We start from the raw sequence: 19,019 nt of genomic DNA, 5'->3' as shown, positions 1-19,019 counted from the left end.
CTAGGCCTTAAATACAGTAAGAGTGGGCGGAATTGGTGTGCCAACACCCTCCTTCTATTGGTTTCTTACACTAAGCCTGGGCGGAGTAGTGGTATAATCCTCTCCTGCTTTTAGCACCTCCGATAAAAGGGGAAGTGTCGCTCCCTGAGTTGGGTATGAACGACTCTGATACTGGCTCGTTAGCATCTATTGTTCTGGCTCGGCCCTGGCTCCACCTCATTTGCAAGACTAAGAGCTGTGGGTTTTGGTCTCAGTAACCTGCTGAACACAGGGTCCAAATTAAACCTCAAACCACCATTCCGATTCAATGATGGGTTCTGTTGTTTGACAAAAATAGCTTCCTTTACTCCTCTTTCAAACCATCTGTTTTCTTTGGCCAAAATCTTTACATCGCTGTCCTGAAAAGAGTGATTGATTGCTTTAAGGTGTAGATGTACTGCTGATTGAGGACCACTAGAATTGTCCCTGCGATGTTGATAAAGCCTTTTTTGGAGCATTTGCTTAGTTTCCCCAATGTAGTGCTCTTTGCATTCCTCATCTTTACAGTGGATGGAATAGACCACATTGCTTTGTTTCTGGTTTGGAGCCTTGTCTTTAGGATGCACTCATTTTTGTCGCAGGGTATTTACTGGTTTGAAATAGGTAGGAATTTTGTGTTGCCATAAGATCCTCTGGAGTTTTTCGGAGACCCCCGCTACATAAGGGACTACCACTCCTCTCCTTTTTGCTTCTGTGGGCTTTTGGGTTTCTTTCCCTACTCTCTTCTTTTGACATTTGTTAAAAGCCCACCGCGGGTACCCACAGGTTGAGAGCGCTCTCTGGACATGTTGTGTCTCCTTTTTCCTTTCCTCAGCACTAGTTGGTATTTGTTCCGCTCTATGTTGGAGGGTCCTAATAACCCCTAGTTTATGTTGTAGTGGATGGTTTGATTCAAAAAGCAGGTATTGGTCAGTGTGTGTGGCCTTTCTAAAGACCTCTGGAAGTAGCTGTCTGTCCTCTCCTATAATTACCTTGCAGTCTAAGAAGGCTAGTTGGTTCTCTTGAGTGTCCTCGCGAGTAAATTTGATATTGGTGTCCACCGCATTGATATGATCTGTGAAAGACTGAATTTCTTGTTTTTTGATTATGACAAAGGTGTCATCCACGTATCTAAACCAGCGCCTTGGTTTTGTCCATGAGAAGGATGTGAGAGCCTGTTTCTCCATCTCTTCCATGTACAGATTCGCCACTATGGGTGAGACTGGTGAGCCCATAGCACAACCAGGAATTTGTCTGTAAAATTTCCCTCTAAACTGAAAATATGTGGTGTTAAGGCAAATTTCCAATAATTGGCAGATGTGGTCAGCACTAAGTTTTGTTCTCCGATGCAGAGTTGAGTCCTCGAGCAGTCTCTTCCTCACCACCGAGACTGCTGCTGAGGTGGGGACGGATGTGAAAAGTGAAGTCACATCATAAGACACCAAAGTTTCCTCTGGCTCCAATCTGAGGTCTTTGATGCTCGCCACAAACCCTTTTGTGTTCTCTATATGATGATCAGTGTTGCCTACCAATGGGGATAAGACTGTTTTTACATATTTCGCTACATTGTACGTGGTCGAGTCAATGCTACAGACAATGGGTCTGAGGGGAAACCCTTCCTTGTGAATTTTTGGAAGGCCATAGATACATGGTGTAGCCTCCCCAGGGTATAACCTTTTCACATCTGTCGATCAAATCAGGCCTACTGAGTGGAAGTTTTTTTTTCTAACTGAGAACAAAACACACCCCGAGACACATGAATCATTTGCTGCATGACAAGCCACAAAGGAAATAATAAACTACATTTATTACCGATTTCAAATTCAGCTATTTACACACAGAATGAACCACGGGTGACAGTTGAAATACCAAACAGCTCTTCGCACTGTTCACGTTTCTCATGATTGTTGGAGTTACAACTCCTCACTCTCTGACGTAGTGATGAATAAATGCGTTTTAGAGGTGTTGCCACAAACAAATGGGCCATTCTGCACATTACAATAGACGTAATACAATAAACGTACCACCAGGGGGTAGTAGAGTACAGGAAATGATGCTACTGATGGCCATTTTGCATGGGTGCAATGTAGTATGGTAGTATTCCAGTACATGTTCTTTACTAATGTTATATATTCTAGATTTAATAGAGAATAGTGACTTTATTGCACAGTAGATGTGTCCACATGTTCCTTAACGTGTGTCTGTCTGACTTGTTCCTGTTCCTGCTGTATGGCGGCCCTCTGCTTCAGTCTTCAGTCATTACATGTGACAATGTAGTTTTTCATTCAGTTTGGGACATTAGATGATTGTGCAACACAGAATCCGCCTAGCAACACGAGGCCATGACCAGAGTACAGTAGATCCCTGCTATACTGCAGCAAAATAATAATATGTAGACAAACCCATGACAGGAACACTTTCATGTGTCAAAGGACATACTGCAAAAACGCTAGTCAAAGATCCTCTAGTGCTCTGCGACTACTGCAAACTCGCCAAAGATGCTCAATATGACAGAAGCGCTCTTCCGTTTTTAAGGACCGACTGCAAAAAGAAAACTCTGGCCAAAGATCCTCTATATGAGAAAATGCTCTGCTGTTTTTCAGAACCCACTGCAAAAATGGCAGTCAAAGATCCTAAAAAGACAGAGTGCTCTGTCTTTTAAGAACCGCTTACAAAAACGCTAGTCAAAGAACCTCTATACGACAGAGTGCTCTGCTACCGACTGCAAAAATGCTCGCCAAAGATCCTCAATATGACGTAAGCGCTCTTCCGTTTTTTAAGGCCCCACTGCAAAAAAAAAACAACCTCTGGTCAAAGATCCTCTATGACAAAGTGCTGTGCTGTTTTTCAGAACACACTGCAAAAATGGCAGTCAAAGATCCTAAAAAGACAGAGTACTCTGCTACCTACTGCAAAAATGCAAGTCAAAGATCCTAAAAAGACATCACGCTCTGCTACCTACCGTCCAAGATCCTCAATATGATAGAAGCGCTTTTTATGATAGATTCGTTTTTAAGGACCTAGTGCAACAACAACAACAAAAAAAAACCTCTGGTCAAAGATCCTGTATACGACAAATTGCTCTGCTCTTTTGAAAGACCTACTGCAAAAACAAGGTCCATAGCTCCTCTCCAGGAGCACTCGCTGCAGAAACGCTAGTCAAAGATCCTCTATATGAGTGCTCTGCTGCCAAAACCGCATTTTCTCATAAATGAAGACGTTTTTAAAAATGAAAAAAAATGAGACCGAATGGCGACAAGGCGGGGCTCCACTGTACTGCAGCATTCCTGGTGTGTTGTAGTCGTATTTAGTCCCATATAAGTGCTTGCGGAGGATATAGAGAAATTCAAGAGGAAGTATGGATGAAATCTTTCATTTGAAATGAGTTTTGTACGTGTGAATTTATTTATTGTGGGATATGCAGTGGATGAAGCCTGGATTGACACGTCCTGTTACCATGTGGCCCAGTGTGGATATGTGTTCTGGATATGTGTGGTGGGTGTACGTCCATAGGGTGTCTGAGACAGGGGATATGATACTAAACAAATTAGGTGCAGGCAGGAAATGAGAATAAGAGATCTGCAGTGTAAATCCAGCCTAAGATGGAGAAGAAGCTGAGAGGACACAAGGAGAGAGCGAAGCTGCGGCTGAACTACACTTCATTCTGTTGGCTGAGCTCCTCCGACACGCTGTTGTACTCTGTGGCGTGGGCGCTCATGCCCAGGTACTGTTTCAGGAACTCGCTGAAGCGTTTCTGGTTGTTCCACTTGCGCGCCGACTTCCGGATGCCAATGAAGCCGCCGTACCTCTTCTGGTACGACCTCGACGGAGCCATCAGCTTCTTGTAGCCATGCCTCCCCTTGACGAAGCCGCCGAACCTCTTGGAGATGCTCAGCGCGCCCGTGTCGTCGCCCTGTGCCCGGGAGGTCACGTCAGAGTCCTCATGCTCTTGCTTGTCCTCCAGGGACGGAGCGCTGTGGGTATCATCACCACCCACGACCCTCTCGTCCAGCCCGAGTGCTTGGGTCACATGATGGAACCTCTGCAAGGCCCAAGGCAGCCTTTCCCCTTCCTCCTCCGCCTCGTCCTCGTCCTCTGCAGGAAAGAAGGCCTCCACCTCCTCCTGAGACCTTTTGGGCATGGATGAAAGAGACAAGGAGCCACGGCAGATGTCCCAGGAGGACGCGGGGGAGGCGTTGGCTTCACACTCAAACAGACACTCCTGGGAAAGAAAATAGAGGAATGAATCATCTTTTGTACAGGTCAACAACCTCTGACCTGCCCCTATCTAAACGAGCCCCTTCACAGAGTACAGCTTTGTATAAAAAAGTAACTAAATCACAGGCTTCGCTACACATCTTAAAATAACCTTATTAAATCACCTATTATGCAAAATAACTATTCAATGATGTTCTAACAGTGACATGTGCCCCCAAGGCCTGTTTATGAGCACCAAACTTGAGAAAAATATTAACCAGGCTTCGCTACACATCTTAAAATAAAGCCAGTAGCTCGGCAAACTATCGCCTTTTCTGTAAAAATCACTTTTCAATGATGTTCTCACAGTGGCATGTGTCTCTACAGCATATTTATAAGGCTTCACTACACATCTTAAAATAAAGCCTCTAGCTTTGCCAACTATCACCTTTTCTGCTAAATTACTTTTTATTGAGGTTATAAAACTAAAATGTTTATGGCCACCAAACTTGGGAGAAACATTTTTTTATACATTTTTTTTCCCTTCATGCCATCAAACGTCTTTCCTCGTGTTTGCCTTCTGAATCAATTAGCCACGACAAATTCAAACCCAAATGCCAAAAGGCTAATTTGTTGAGTCACAGAGATGACGGCAGGAAGAAGGGGGGGGTGAGCTGGGGGCCTCTTATCAGCAAATGAAAATTCACTCAGAGGCTTAACAAGTTTACTTTTATCAAGAAAAGGCCTCCTCTTACGTTTGAAATGCCCTCTACCCTCCTGTTTATGTGTGTGTGTGTGTGTGTGTGTGTGTGTGTGTGTGTGTTGCCTCACCACGGTGTTGAACGTGCGCTGTTTGGGCAGAAGGCGGCTGCAGGACAGGCAGTCATCCTGACAGTCGGCGTGTGCGGCGTCACACACACAAAGCAGCAGCAGCGCCACCACCGTCTTCATGGTCTCACCGTCTGCAGCGCCAAAAAAAAACACAAAACATTTTTAATTCCGTCAAACCTTGGATTTTGTAACACCCCGGTCTTCGTATGATTCGGTTTTTGCTGAGCATCTTGCCTCAGTTCTCGTACGTAACGAGCTAGCGGGCCGCGGAAAAAAGTGTCTGACGTGGAAGTGGAGCTTATTGTCACCAACAACAATGCACCTCATTAGGAGCAGACATCTTGACTCGTCACAGCCGCAGCAAACGCACAAATGGAGCTGATGACACCGTGATGAAGAAGCTGTGCATCAGGCACGGATCATGACTAATCATCATCTTCATTATCATTATTATTATTATTATTTTTATTATCATCATTATTATTATTATTATTGTTATTGTCAGCGCAGCACAACGCTAAGACTCCAAAAGGCCAGAGAAAGTCGGTTTGGGCGATTTAATAGTCACCGAGGTGTATGAACAAAATGTGTCAGACAGGCGGATACCTTGATTGTCGAAGTTTCCCGAGGGAGACGATCATGTTCTGCTTCACAATGTCACAGTACGTGTTGGAATTTGTGTTCACCCTTAATGAACCACAGCTCTCCAGTGCCGGCAGCACTCGTGCAGCCCCAGACCATGATGCTACCACCACATCAATGGAGGTATTGTATTATGCTGTGCTGAATCTGACTTCCTGTTGAACTGAAGCAAGTGTCGGAGTTTGACTGCCATTTCCTGTTGTTGCCAGTAAGTGTTTTTAGCGTCTCTGTGATAGCGTTATATCCCGGGGGCCCCCTGACGCTAATGAATGAGCTTTTAATGACGTGATTAAGCAGCGAGTAAAGCGGTTAATTACGCCATGACCGTCAGGGTCTCGCAGGCTGGACCGGAGGATAAGAGCCGTCTGCTTCATGGAAAAACGTCAACAAATCCCGGCCTTGTTAGCGCAGCCATCCATCTCTTCAGCGTGTTAGCAAGTCAGGAAAAGGGGCTTGCGTTGCGTAACATGGAGGAAATGCTCCTCGCAAGTTGAGCACAATTCTCTTATCACCTATTTTCTCTGTTATTACTTCTTCCTTTCATCAAGAGCCGCCCGCCTCCGCGTAAATGACTTCCGGCCGCCTAAAGCCGGATTATTCACGCGCCGTTGAACGTCGCAGCTGCTTTTCATTTTATTTACAGGACGCTCTGCTCGTTATGAGCAAAGGCTAACTGCTCACCGCGCCGCGCAACTTTTCCTAGAATTACCTCCGAATTTACATGCAAGGCCGCAAACGCTCTTTTATTACAGCAGACATTTTTGCAACACACTTCAAAAAACAGCAGAGCGCTCTCATATAGAGGATCTTTGGCTAACATTTTGGCTGTAGCTTCTTAAAACAAAAGAAGGCTTTTGTCACAAATAAGGTCCTTTAAAGTAACAGAGGTTTCCTGTCATATAAAGGATCTTTGACACAGAGTTTTGGCAGTAGGTCCTTGAAAACAGCAGAGTGCATCTGTCACATATAGAATCTTTGATAAGCATTGTTACAGCGGGTTCTTTAAAAAAAAAAAAAAAAAAAAAAAGACCACTTCTTTCGAATAGAGGATCTTCGATTGGCGATTTTGCTTTAGGTCCTTAAAAAAAGCAGAACACTCCTGTCATGTACAGGATCTTTGATAAGGAGTGTTTGCAGTAGGTCCCTAAAAACAGCAGAGTGCTTCTGTCACGTAGAGGATCTTTGATTCGCTTTTTTCCAGTAGGTCCTTTGAAAAAGCAGAGAGCTCCTGATATATAGGATCTTTGATGAGTGCTCATTAGAGAATCTTTGACTAGCGTTTTTCCAGTAAGTCCTTAACAAAAACAACAGACCACTCCTGTCATATATAGGATCTTTGAGGAGGAGTTTTGGCAGTAGGTACTTGAACAGCAAAGTGCTCCTGTCATGTAAAGGATCTTTGACTAGGTATTTGCAGAAGGTTCTTAAAAAAAGCAGAAAACTCCTGTCATATATACTGTGTCTATATACAGTATATAGGATCTTTGATGTGGCGTTTTGGCAGTAGGTCCTTAAAAACAGCAGAGGGCTCCTGTCAGATAGAGGATCTTTGATTAGCATTTTTGCAGTAGGTCCTTAAAAAAAGCAGAGCACTCCTGACATATATAGGATCTTTGATGAAAAAACAAGAGGGTGCTTATGTCATTAGAGAATCTTTGATTCGCGTTTTTTCCAGCAAGTCCTTAAAAAAAACAAAAGGCCACTCCTGTCTTATACAGGATCTTTGATCATTTTGACAGTAGGTCTGTAAAAACAGCAGAGTGATCCTGCCATATAGAGAATCTTTGATTAGCATTTTTTTCAGTAGGTCCTTAAAACGGCAGAGCGCTCCTGTGATATGGAGGATCTTTGACTAGTGCATTAGGTTCTCCAGAACAGCAGAGAGCCCCTGTCACATACAGGATCTTTGACTAGCAATTTTGTAGTAGTTTCTAAAAAAAAAAAAAAAAAAAAAAAAAAAAGCAGAGTGTGTCTGCCATGTAGAGGATCTTTGTCTGGATTGAACGTATTGAGTGTGTCTGAACTGCTGGGGTAAAAATGTGAAGGTATGAGAGCCTTGCAGTGTGTATCAAATATATAACACAAGAGTAATGTCAAATAATAGCAAGGAAAGAAGGAGGGATTGTCTTTGTAAATAGAATAGAATAGAATAGTCCACTTTAAATACTACCTTCGGTATAAATAGAAATATATAGAAATATATACCAATATATGTAATACGATGTACCTTCTGTCCTTCTTAGCCGTCTTTGTTTGGATTATTGATAGCCGACTGGCTGACGGACACTCGATCTATAACACCGATCAGCTTGATTGAAATTTCCCTTTTTAAAAAGTCACCACTTCCTGTCATCAACGTTACGAGTGTCGGTCATGAGACAGCAGCGTAATAACATCTTTTTGCCCAAACGCCGTCCTATCGAGCGCAGAGGAAGGAAGGAAGGAAGGAAGACACACGCTGATGTTGAAGCTTTTCTAAGGCGGCGAAAACAACTTTGTCATCTTCACAACTTTATTTTAAGGCTAAATCACACGCACGCCTTTCAACGTGGGATGTTTTGCAGCAATATTTGGAATTTTAAACTCTGCTCGCCAGCAATGCCCTCAGGAACGTGTCCACATCTTCACTTTGGATGCAGAAAAATCTCCTTTAAAAAGGATACGTGCTCCCGCCTGACCCGTTTATGTTGACACCCCTCCGGCTGGCTGAGTCGCGTCAACATAAGCGGTTGTCAACATGAACAAAGCTGCACATTGCTCGCAATTTTACTTGCGACTTTGGCCACAGACAGACGGAGACAGACCTTTCAACCTGCTGTCATATCGTTGACTCGTGTTTTGCAATAGGTCCTTAAAACAACAGAGCATTCCTGTCAGATATAGAGGATCATTGATCTGTTTTTTGTTTGTTTGTTTTGCAGTAGGCGCTTTTACGTAAAACAGCAGAGTGCTCCTGTCAGGTGTAGAGGATCTTTGACTACTGTAATGGTTTTGTGGTTGGTTCTTAGAAATAGCAGAGCACTCCTGTCAAATATCGAGAATCTTTGACTAATCTTTTTGCAGTAGGTCCTCAAAAGCAGCTAACACTCATGTCAGATATAGAGGCTCTTCGATTCATTTTTTTTTTTTTCCAGTAGGTGCTTCAAAAACAGCAGAGCACTCCTGTCAGATATAGAGGATCGTTGGTCTGTTTTTTTGTTTGTTTGTTTGTTTGTTTGATTGGTTGTTTTTTTGCAGTAAGTACTTTTAAAACATCAGAGTGCTCCTGTCAGATGTAGAGAATCTTTGAAAAATGTGTTTGCAGTCTGTTCTTAAAAATAGCAATAGGTGCTTAAAAAACAGCAGAGCACCCCTGTCACATATACAGGATCTTCGATTAACACTTTTGCAGTAGGTACTCAAAAACAACAGAGCACTCCTGTCAGATATAGAGGATCTTTGGCCTGTGATATTTTTTTGTTGCAGTAGGTGCTTAAAAACAGCAGAGTGCTCCTGTCTGTAGAGGTGCTAACAGACTAAATATAAAGAAATACAAATGATTGTGGTAGAATCCAGGTGAATGCTGCCATGCTTTTGTTTTGAAGCTTACTTTGCACTGAACAGGAAGTGACAGCGTGCATGTTTGACAGTAGACAGCAGTTACGTTGCTGTTGTGGTTCGGCGATACGACAACATAAGCTCGTAATTTTTCATAGAGATGATTGCGAATGAGTTGGATTCTCGTTTTGTTTTTCTTTATGTTTTTGAAGCCGATCGTGTCAGTGACCCGTGTGACTGGTAGCAGCGGCCATGTTTCATTTCCAAGGAATCTTCATCCTGTCATTGGGTCTTTTTGTGGTGTTTTATCCACGCTAAGCTAAATCCATTTCCCTGCTCAATGTGTCTAATCACCTCAGCTCCATTAGTGTGCACACACACACACACACACACACACACGCGCACGCAGGGGTCACATCAGACTCGTCGCTATTGATTTTCTTTGTTCAGGTCTGAGAGATGAGGCGTTGTTAATGGCGGCCTTTCCTTTCTATTTAGACGAACCAGCGCATCTAAAATCGAAGCCGCCATCAGCAGTGTGAGTTAAAGTTCCGCCTGCGTGTCGCTTGGCCGCCGAGCTCTTTGCCGAGCGATGTTCGATTCCCGCCTTAAGATGTGATGGAGGCGATGTCGCCACGTCCGTCACAACATCATTGTTGTTTTTACTTACCGCCGCAGGGTCAAAAAAAGTGCACATTGTACTAAATGAAATATGTTGTTACAGCTGCGGCGCCGCTATCCCTCACGCACAAAGAAAGCACAACTGGAAAAGGCCAGGAAAGCGTTACTCCTACTCTAAGGGCAAGCAAATAACTAATAGCACCAAGTCAAAAAACTGGCATTAACCGCCGTGGCTGTAGGCAACCTATTGGTGTTTTTTTAATGAACTCCACAAGATGGCAGTAGCTGCATTTGCAGGATGATGAGTGGTTAGCACCCAGCAGCTCAATCTAGCTCTGCATGCGCTTTCAAGTGTTTCCTGGAAATGTTTGCTCCTTACCGCTATTACAACATTGGTTGTGCTGCTGCTGTGTTGTGCAATGTGCTCGTTAGTAACGAGCAAGGGCATCGTTTTCCTTTCCACTTTCTCATGCACGCCACATGATTATTATAGCGTGACTGTTAGCATTTAGGTAAATACAATGCACCTTGCCGGGCCACGGCAGGTGGCTCCGCCCCCTCTATACTCTCCTGGTAGTAGTGATGTCATCATACAGTATTTCATTAGGACACATCCACAGGTACATTTGATGGATTTTTATGCCTAAACGAAGCATTTTTCAAGCATTAAACGGACAAAATGAGTCATTCAGAAGACACAGTCAGACATGATGGTGAAATGTAGTATTCTACACTGGTCACTAGGTGTCAGTCATTTCACATTGATAAGACAATAGCCACTGCGGGAAGTACTGTACACAACAGGAAGTAAAATAAAGAACAAAAACAAGTAACTCTCTCAATGCTAACACGTGTGAGTATATGTTGTGTCTTATGTATGTCTTATGTTATGTTATTATGTCGACGACATTGAGTAACAGGAGTGTAAAGGTGACTATAAGGGTGTTATTTCATGTCTAGAGGGCTCTAATAATGCTAAAAAGCGTATTTAGAAGGTCACAAACATGTTTTCTATACTCAAACTGTGAAAATATTCCATTTATAAATAAGGAATCCCACTTCACGGTCACGATAAACAAGGGATTACTAAGTGTATTAGTAAATCATGCTGTTTTGTGGTTAAATACGGCCTATTGTTAGCCATAAAATATGCATATCTAAGCAAATTTAACGCATTTCTCTGCCTAAACAATGTGTTTTCAAGCATAAAAATGGCTAAAGGAAGTAAAATACAAATATGAGGCATTCAGAAGACACATTCAAAGACGTTGTGATGATATGTAGTACTCTACACTGGTCACTAGGTGTCAGTAATGTTTCTGTAATGTTACTGAGACACACAAGCACCAGACGTGATGGCCACAGGAACAACACGCTTTTATTGCAGGCTTGAATGAGCTCACAACAGGCACAATAATCCCTAACATGGGCTGCTGCTGCGGCCGTAACCCACGCCGAGCTAAAACTCAACTCTCAACCCACTATGTCACCTCCTGTCCACCCCCCCCAACTCTGCTCCTCTAGCACATTTACAGCAATACACACGAGCATGAGTCATATTTATGTCTTATTATGTCTACTCTATTGCGTAATACGAGTGTAAAGGTGACTATAGGGGTGTTACTTCATGTCTAGAGGGCTCTAATCATGTTAAAAGGCGGATTTTGAAGGTGGTAAACAGGTTTTCTATGCTCACTGTGTTGGTTTTAGCACATATTGAACCAACACTCCTCCGTTGTGACAAATGAGGCTCACCAGCGGGCGGTTCTGAGGCGGGGTGACCTCATCTCCCCAGCACAAAAGGCCGCGCACGGACCCTGTCGTGTCGGGAACATTGCATCTTTGGATTAGCACGACTTGTTTTGCCGCCAGCCTTGACTTAATTCTTCCATTTTGTCTTTTTTCATGCAAGATGTCCCTCAAAAGAACCTTCCCGCTCCGGGCCTGCCAGGGACGAGCTTATTCATCGAAATGGGGAGAGATTTTCACCCAAAAATGCGCAGAAATCCTCATACTTTGCTGTTAAATAGGCAGCGTTAGTCGAGACGGTGCATGGCATGCTGATGAGCAGTGTCCACATTTTTTTCCACCAAGGGCTGCATCCTGAAAAATCAACAAATGCGGGGGGGGCACGTGGATATTTTTCTATATTTCTTAATTTGTTTGTAAAAATGATAATATTTTTAAAAATTATATATTTAAAGACAAATCTGGTGTTTCCCAAGCCTGCAATGTATTTGTGGCTGTGGATTGCGGGGGTCAGGGGGCTCTAGATGATGAATCAGGTAGCAAGCAGGTTTAGAAATGCAAATAAACTTCTTTTTGCCTTCATTTTTTATGTCCCATGCAAGACGGAGCCCGCTGCGAGTGCTTCAAGGTGAGTGGGGCGGGGCACAGCAGAAAAAACAACAGAAAAAAGTCTCCAAAAGTGTCCAATAAGACCAAAAAAATCGCTAGCTCTGTTGCTGATGGGGTGTGAATATTCGCAAAACAATAACAGCAACAACATGGACCCCTCCTGCTGCGTCTTCTTATTCTCTGCCACAGCAGGTGCGTTTTTTTTGTGGCGATCCAAATGTATTGGATGCGGGCCACCACAGATAAATACATGTGTGGGAAACACTGCTTTCAGCTTTTTCTCTTGACATTGTTTGCTCTATTTTTTCCCCTTTTGTTGTTTAGTTTTAGTTCTACAATGAAATAGACTGAATGCTATAGAGACACATACTATGTTCATTCATTAAACGTAGTATGACTTCTACTGGCGTTTGAGGTTTAAAGGAGGCAGCACCGGAGGAAAAAGGAGGTTTAAATCTACTTCAACTAAAATTCATGAAGTCATTCAATCCCCTTCAGTAGCGCCCACTTTAGGCTACTTTGACTGATCTTTCAAGGCACACAGGATATTGGGTTCTATGGCTACATGAACATGGAAGCTACCAAAAGAAACATTAGACTCCCGTCTTTCATCAGGAAAAAATGTTAGTTTGTTCCTTTTTGTGTTCTTTAGTAATCAGCAGTAGAACATAGGTAAGTTTCAGGAAAATATCAGTTCCCAACTAAAACAGGGAGAAAAGCAGCTTTTTGTGAAAAAAATACATTTCAAGCATAACTTTCACTTTGACACAAATATTTTTTTGTTTTTGTGACAACTCAAATATCTAAACAACTATACCAACACAAAGAAGGGGTTGTTTTACATCCAAATAACAATTTATTTACAAATGTAACACCAAGAACTATTTACAGGTTTCACATTTGGAAATGAACTATGTGTGTGTGTGTGCGTGTGTTAAAATGTCCCTACAATGAGTAACCCTCTGCACTCAACACTCCTCCACACTCTCCCACTTCCTCCGTCCTGTCAGGTGTGATGTTTCCGTCCACGTGATCCCTGCCGAGCGCTTATGAAATGCACTTCTGCCACCTTGTGGCCTTTTTTGTGGCTTGAAATTGCTCTGTCATCGCCTGCTTTTTGCTTCTCGCGCAAATGGGTGAATAAAAAAATAGATTTGTAATAATCCTGATTAGAATAATGTATGTAGGACATGGATGTTTACAGACAACAGTCATTCATTGTATTGGTTTGTCGGTCCGGCCACGCAAAGAACAATAAGAGAAATGTTCTATTTGACTTTTCCCTGGCTCTTCATGAAAGTAGAACATGTGTAAGATACATAAGATAGAGTATGTAAGATAGGGTATGTAAGATAGACTATGTAAGATAGAGTATTTAAGATAAAGTGTTTAGATAGAGTATGTAAGATAGGGTATGTAGGATAGACTAAGTAAGATAGACTATGTAAGATAGAGTATGTAAGATAGACTAAGTAAGATAGACTATGTAAGATAGGGTATGTAAGATAGAGTATGTAAGAAAGACTAAGTAAGATAGACTATGTAAGATAGACTATGTAAGATAGGGTATGTAGGATACACTATATAAGATAGACTATGTAAGATAGAGTATGTAAGAGACTATGTAAGATAGAGTATGTAAGATAAGGTATGTAAGATAGAGTATGTAAGATAAGGTACGTAAGATAGACTAAGTAAGATAGGGTATATAAGATAGAGTATGTAAGATAGACTATGTAAGATAGAGTATGTAAGATAGACTAAGTAAGATAGGGTATATAAGATAGAGTATGTAAGATAGAGTACGTAAGATAGAGTATGTAAGACAGAGTGTTTAAGATAAATGTGTGTAAGAATTAGCAAATGAAAAAAAAAGCAAAGCACCAAAAGGTGAAAAACATTCAATAAATAAAGAGTGTAGTGCCCTCAAGGGGGTCAAGGGTCATGCTGAGGTCAAAAGGTCCTACCTGTGTTGGGTGAGAATCCTCAGGCTGTCCGTGTGATCAGTACGTTTCCTCTGCTTGCGTCGTGTTTGTGACTACATGCAGGATGCTGGCACATGCTCTTATAGGGGTGGACCCCTCCCCCTACACCCTCCACCCCCCAACCACCACCACCACCACCATCATCATCATCATCACTCACCCTCCTTCACTCCATTCTTTTCTGCAAACTCTACAAACTCATCAAGCAAAGAGCAAGGTCTACTCTTGTCAAAGATCCTCTACACGACAGAACTGTCCCTCTGTTTTTAAACAGCGATTCCAAAAAAAATGTTTGTCAAAGATCCTTTATATGACAAGAGTGCTCTGTTGTTTTTAAGCACCTGCTGCAAAAACGCCAGTCAAAGATTGTCGAGGTAACAGGAGTGATCTGCTGTTTTTAGGAACCTGCTGCCAAAAAAAAAAAACACTAGTCAAAGATCCTCTATTTATGACAGGAGTGATCTGCTGTTTTTAGGAACCTGCTGCCAAAAAAACGCTCGTCAAAAATCCTCTACATGTGACAGGAGTGATGAGCTGTTTTTAAGCAACTACTGCTAAAACACTAATCAAAGATCCTCTTTCAGAAAGGAATGTGCTGCATAAATGCCGGTCAAAGATCCTGTATAAGAGAGGAGTGCTGTGCAGTTTTGAAGACATAGAAGTGTGTGCTGTTTGCTCGTATGGTTTGTTTGTTTTAGAAGATAGTCATTGAGTCGAATTGACTCTTTGGCTATCAGACGTTTCCCTCGGGGTAAAATCTTAACAAGTATGTAATTAATGGCACGGAATCAATTAGCGGCGGGAAATTGCTGCGTGAGATCAGAGATAGGACGCAGCGACGTCTCACTGGGCTCCTCCGTCTTTGTCCAAAAGTCTTCATGCCTCCTCGCCGCCTCGCTGTTGTTGTTCTTTAGGCTAATTAGCTATCAGCTACCTGACGTTAGCGCCTTAATTGCTCATTTGACACGTTAAAACTGCTTTTTGGGATCGCCCAAACACGTCAGAGTGTGTCATCGTCTTCTGCTGACGAAAGCTCGTTAACTTTGTTTCTTTGCTTCCTTTCCACCGAGGAAATGGCAACTCTATTAGACGCGCTAATTAGCTGATTGTGTGTCATTACCTCCACCAAGGACCTTTTCTGTATAGATACACACTGTATAGATACATGCATGTATTTCTGTATAGATGCATACTCTATAGATGCATGCATGTATTTATGTATAGACACATACTGTGTAGATACATGCAAGTATTTATGTATAGACACATACTGTGTAGATACATACATGTATTTATGTATAGACACATACTGTGTAGATACATACATGTATTTATGTATAGACACATACTGTATAGATACATACATGTATTTATGTATAGACACATACTGTATAGATACATACATGTATTTATGTATAGACACATACTATATAGATACATACATGTATTTATGTATAAACACATACTGTATAGATACATATATGTATTTATGTATAGACACATACTATATAGATACATACATGTATTTATGTATAAACACATACTGTATAGATACATATATGTATTTATGTATAGACACATACTGTATAGATACATGCATGTATTTATGTATAGACACATACTGTATAGATACATACATGTATTTATGTATAAACACAAACTGTATAGATACATACAGTCAAACTTGTCTATAGCGGCCACTAGAGGGAGTCTGCAAAAGTGGCCACTATAGACAGGTGGCCTCTATAGACAGGTTGGCGTCCAGTTTGAATGTTGACCAATAGAGGAAAAAAGGGGAAAAAAAATTAATAATAATGTTGACCAGTAGAGGGCACTGCGGACTGCTGATAAAAGTTGTACAGCACTACTAGGCTTGTTATTATCATGGTTCATGGTTTTAATCCTGAACATGCATGAGTCAAACAATAGTACATCACATAGTACAATTCACAATTTTGCATGTCCAAAAAGGAGTAGGAAGAAGCAAAGCTTATTTAATCCTACCCCTCATCAGTTTCACATCAGTTGCAATACATTTATTCACCTCTTGTTCTTCCAAGTGTACTTTGTAGGTCTACATGACAATGTAGTGCAATCATAGCCAAGGTTTTTACTTACTAAAAGGAAGCTAGAGGCTTAATAATAACTGATAACTGATAAAATACTTAAGTTAAGTACAACCGAACTCAGTTTTGCTCCCTCTGCCGCATGCATGCTAGCATACTGTATGTTTTTTTTTTTTATTGTAACGTCGCTGGGAGCACGTCCTGTTCCCAGCCTACTTTGCGGTAATGTTTTGGTGCAAATGCTCTTAAAGTTACATGTTTGACCAGGAAATAGCAAGCTCAAAAGAAGACGTTTTTTTTATGTGGAACAACTGACAGTTTGTGTGGATCTTGTGAATGATTGTGACTGAGCTAGGACTCAGTAATTAAAGTCTACACACGACGCCTTCATTGATTGAAAAACAAAACTTTTTTGTGCATGAAGCTTTTACTTGAGTTGGTAATTTGGCCGCTATATGCAGTCAGATATTGACCAAGGGAGACAAAATGGGTGGCCGCTGGCCGTGTTGGACAGGTGACTGCTATACACAGGGTCTATAAGATGTAAATTTGCTGGGGGGGATTTTTCAGTGGCTGCTATAGGCAGGTGGCCCTTCTATAAAGGTGGCCGCTAAGACAGGTTTGACTGTATATGTATTTATGTATAGACACATACTGTATAGATACATATATGTATTTATGTATAGACACATACTGTATAGATACATATATGTGCATGGCTCAGATCAAGGGTACCCTTTGCTGTCTTAACTTGACTTGAGTAGTTTGAAACAACAATTTGAAATAGTTGTTCTAACAATGTGTACTATCCCTATCACTCTGACGTTTATAGAGTGAGGAAGCTTACCAAACCATAAAAAGCCTGTTCATGTTTTTATTTTGCGCTAGCACCGCTATGTTGTAAAAAATGTTACATGTAAAGCATGTCTACTTTTGTTGTGAAATGAACAATATTTTCTCTGATAATTCTGTTATGATTTCTACTTAGAATTAAAGAATGATGTCTGGAATTGGTTTCTAATGTGTTTTATTCAAATATTCTCAGTGTAAAAAAAATAACTGTCATGTAATCATTAGTGAAAAGTACATTACCTTCGTGTCCGCCTGCCGATGAAAATTTTGAAGAACATAATTCCATGGAAAAACAAACCCCATGATGATTACGATGGTATATATTCATGGAATAATTACTCAACTCTGCAACTAAAATGATTGTTTGTGTATAAAAGAGTAAAATAAGATTATTTGAACAAAAGTCTAACACACCCAAATTTCGTGTCCGGCCCGTTATGTACGTACACTTGGAGCTCACAGCGTAAATTGCGTATTGCTAGTGAATATTGAATTAGAAAATAAAAAGTGCCTTCTTGGGCCAAACAAAACTTGTGTCCTTCCGCCGGTTTCTTCGCCAAATACGCGTTCAGCAGGGGAATGTGTCGTCGTGTCCGCCATTTTGTGTCAGCGTTATGTATGTTCAGTCACGATTTCGGAGAAGCAGTATCATTGAATTAGACGAGCAATCGGCGGTTTAACAACCATTGTCAAGTCTAAGGTACGATTTTTTCATTTTTATATATATTTGAGAAGATCTTTATGCACATTGAAATGATTTTTTTTCGTCGGGTGAGTTACAAATTTTGTGTTTATCGAGCAGTGTAACTCGTTTTGACAGCCGTTGTTTTGACCTCTCGTAGGTAGCCGTTCGTGTCCTTGTTATGTACGTGCACAAAGCGGCGAAAAAACCATGCGAAGTGGGCAAAATTAGTCACCATTACTGGTCGGATTTTACTTACTTTTATCCGTCATATTATATGTCGTTGATATTTATCCGAACCAAATAGATTCTAGTGTGTTTGTGATAAATTGCTCCGTACATAACCCAGAAGCGATCGTTCCTCAGCACCCCGTGTTGTAATGTGTTCACAGATTACAGAATGGCAAGAAAGTTTGTGTCACTATGGAAGATGTAATATACATAACTCGGTGTCCGCATTTGATTTTTGCCATATTTTCAGATCTTACATCAAGATCTAGATTTGTCACTTGTTTTTATTTACTTTATGATACTCTCTCAAATATAAGTTACTTTTCTAACAAAAGTCAAATCTATGCAGCGATATCAGCATAAAGTGGACTCCGAGTTATGTACTTTACATTTAAGACAGAGTGAACTTGGGAGGGTTGCTATGGGAAATGGAAGATGTCTCAAGCTCTGGTATGTTGGGTGTGTGTTTTGCAATGTTTGAAGTTTGTGTTTATAACATTACCAAGGTCTATCCACCAGTTTGAAATTTTACCCAAAATGTAACACTTGGGTACCCTTGATCTGAGACATGCACACACGTATTTATGTATAGACGCATACTGTATAGATACATACATGTATTTTGTACAGTGTACCTTCCCGATACATTGCGCTATCATGCTAGGTGTTAGCATGCTAATGTGATCATGTTAGCATTGCTGGCATGTTAACGACAGCATACTAGCATTTTTTGCTATTTTCATGGGTAGACACATACAGTATATGAACACGTAGCACTATCATGCTAGGTGTCAGCATGCTAACAATAGCATGTTTGCATTGCTAACATGCTGATATAAACATAGTAGCATTTTTAGCCATTTTCATGTGTAGACACTTACATGAACGCTTAGCACTATCATGCTCGGTTTTAGCATGCTAACATTGGCATTGTATCATTATTACCCATTTCTATAGGTAGACACTACTTGTATTATTCTAGATGTGAGGATGCAAATG

General features: G+C 41.3%; 1 protein-coding gene across 2 annotated transcripts; it reads right to left on the bottom strand.

Annotated features, from left to right (window-relative positions):
• Positions 1 to 1,835: 1,835 nt before the first annotated feature.
• On the bottom strand, positions 1,836 to 14,239 carry pnoca (prepronociceptin a). 2 transcript variants are annotated; one of them, XM_054771057.1, is made up of 3 exons: positions 14,172 to 14,239; positions 5,047 to 5,177; positions 1,836 to 4,240 (listed from the first exon to the last, which is right to left on the bottom strand). In XM_054771057.1, exons 2-3 carry the CDS (start codon positions 5,164 to 5,166, stop codon positions 3,671 to 3,673), a joined length of 690 nt encoding a protein of 229 aa, XP_054627032.1. In that variant the 5' UTR covers positions 5,167 to 5,177; positions 14,172 to 14,239; the 3' UTR covers positions 1,836 to 3,670. The 2 variants fall into 2 exon arrangements, with proteins under 2 accessions (XP_054627032.1, XP_054627033.1); XM_054771058.1 differs by lacking the exon at positions 14,172 to 14,239 and adding an exon at positions 6,201 to 6,325.
• Between the last annotated feature and the right edge of the window lie 4,780 nt (positions 14,240 to 19,019).

Source organism: Dunckerocampus dactyliophorus, chromosome 3, assembly GCF_027744805.1.
Source record: "Dunckerocampus dactyliophorus isolate RoL2022-P2 chromosome 3, RoL_Ddac_1.1, whole genome shotgun sequence".
Lineage (NCBI taxonomy): Eukaryota > Metazoa > Chordata > Actinopteri > Syngnathiformes > Syngnathidae > Dunckerocampus > Dunckerocampus dactyliophorus.
Note: the sequence above shows the minus strand (reverse complement) of the source record. Positions and strands in the feature narration are given on the sequence as shown.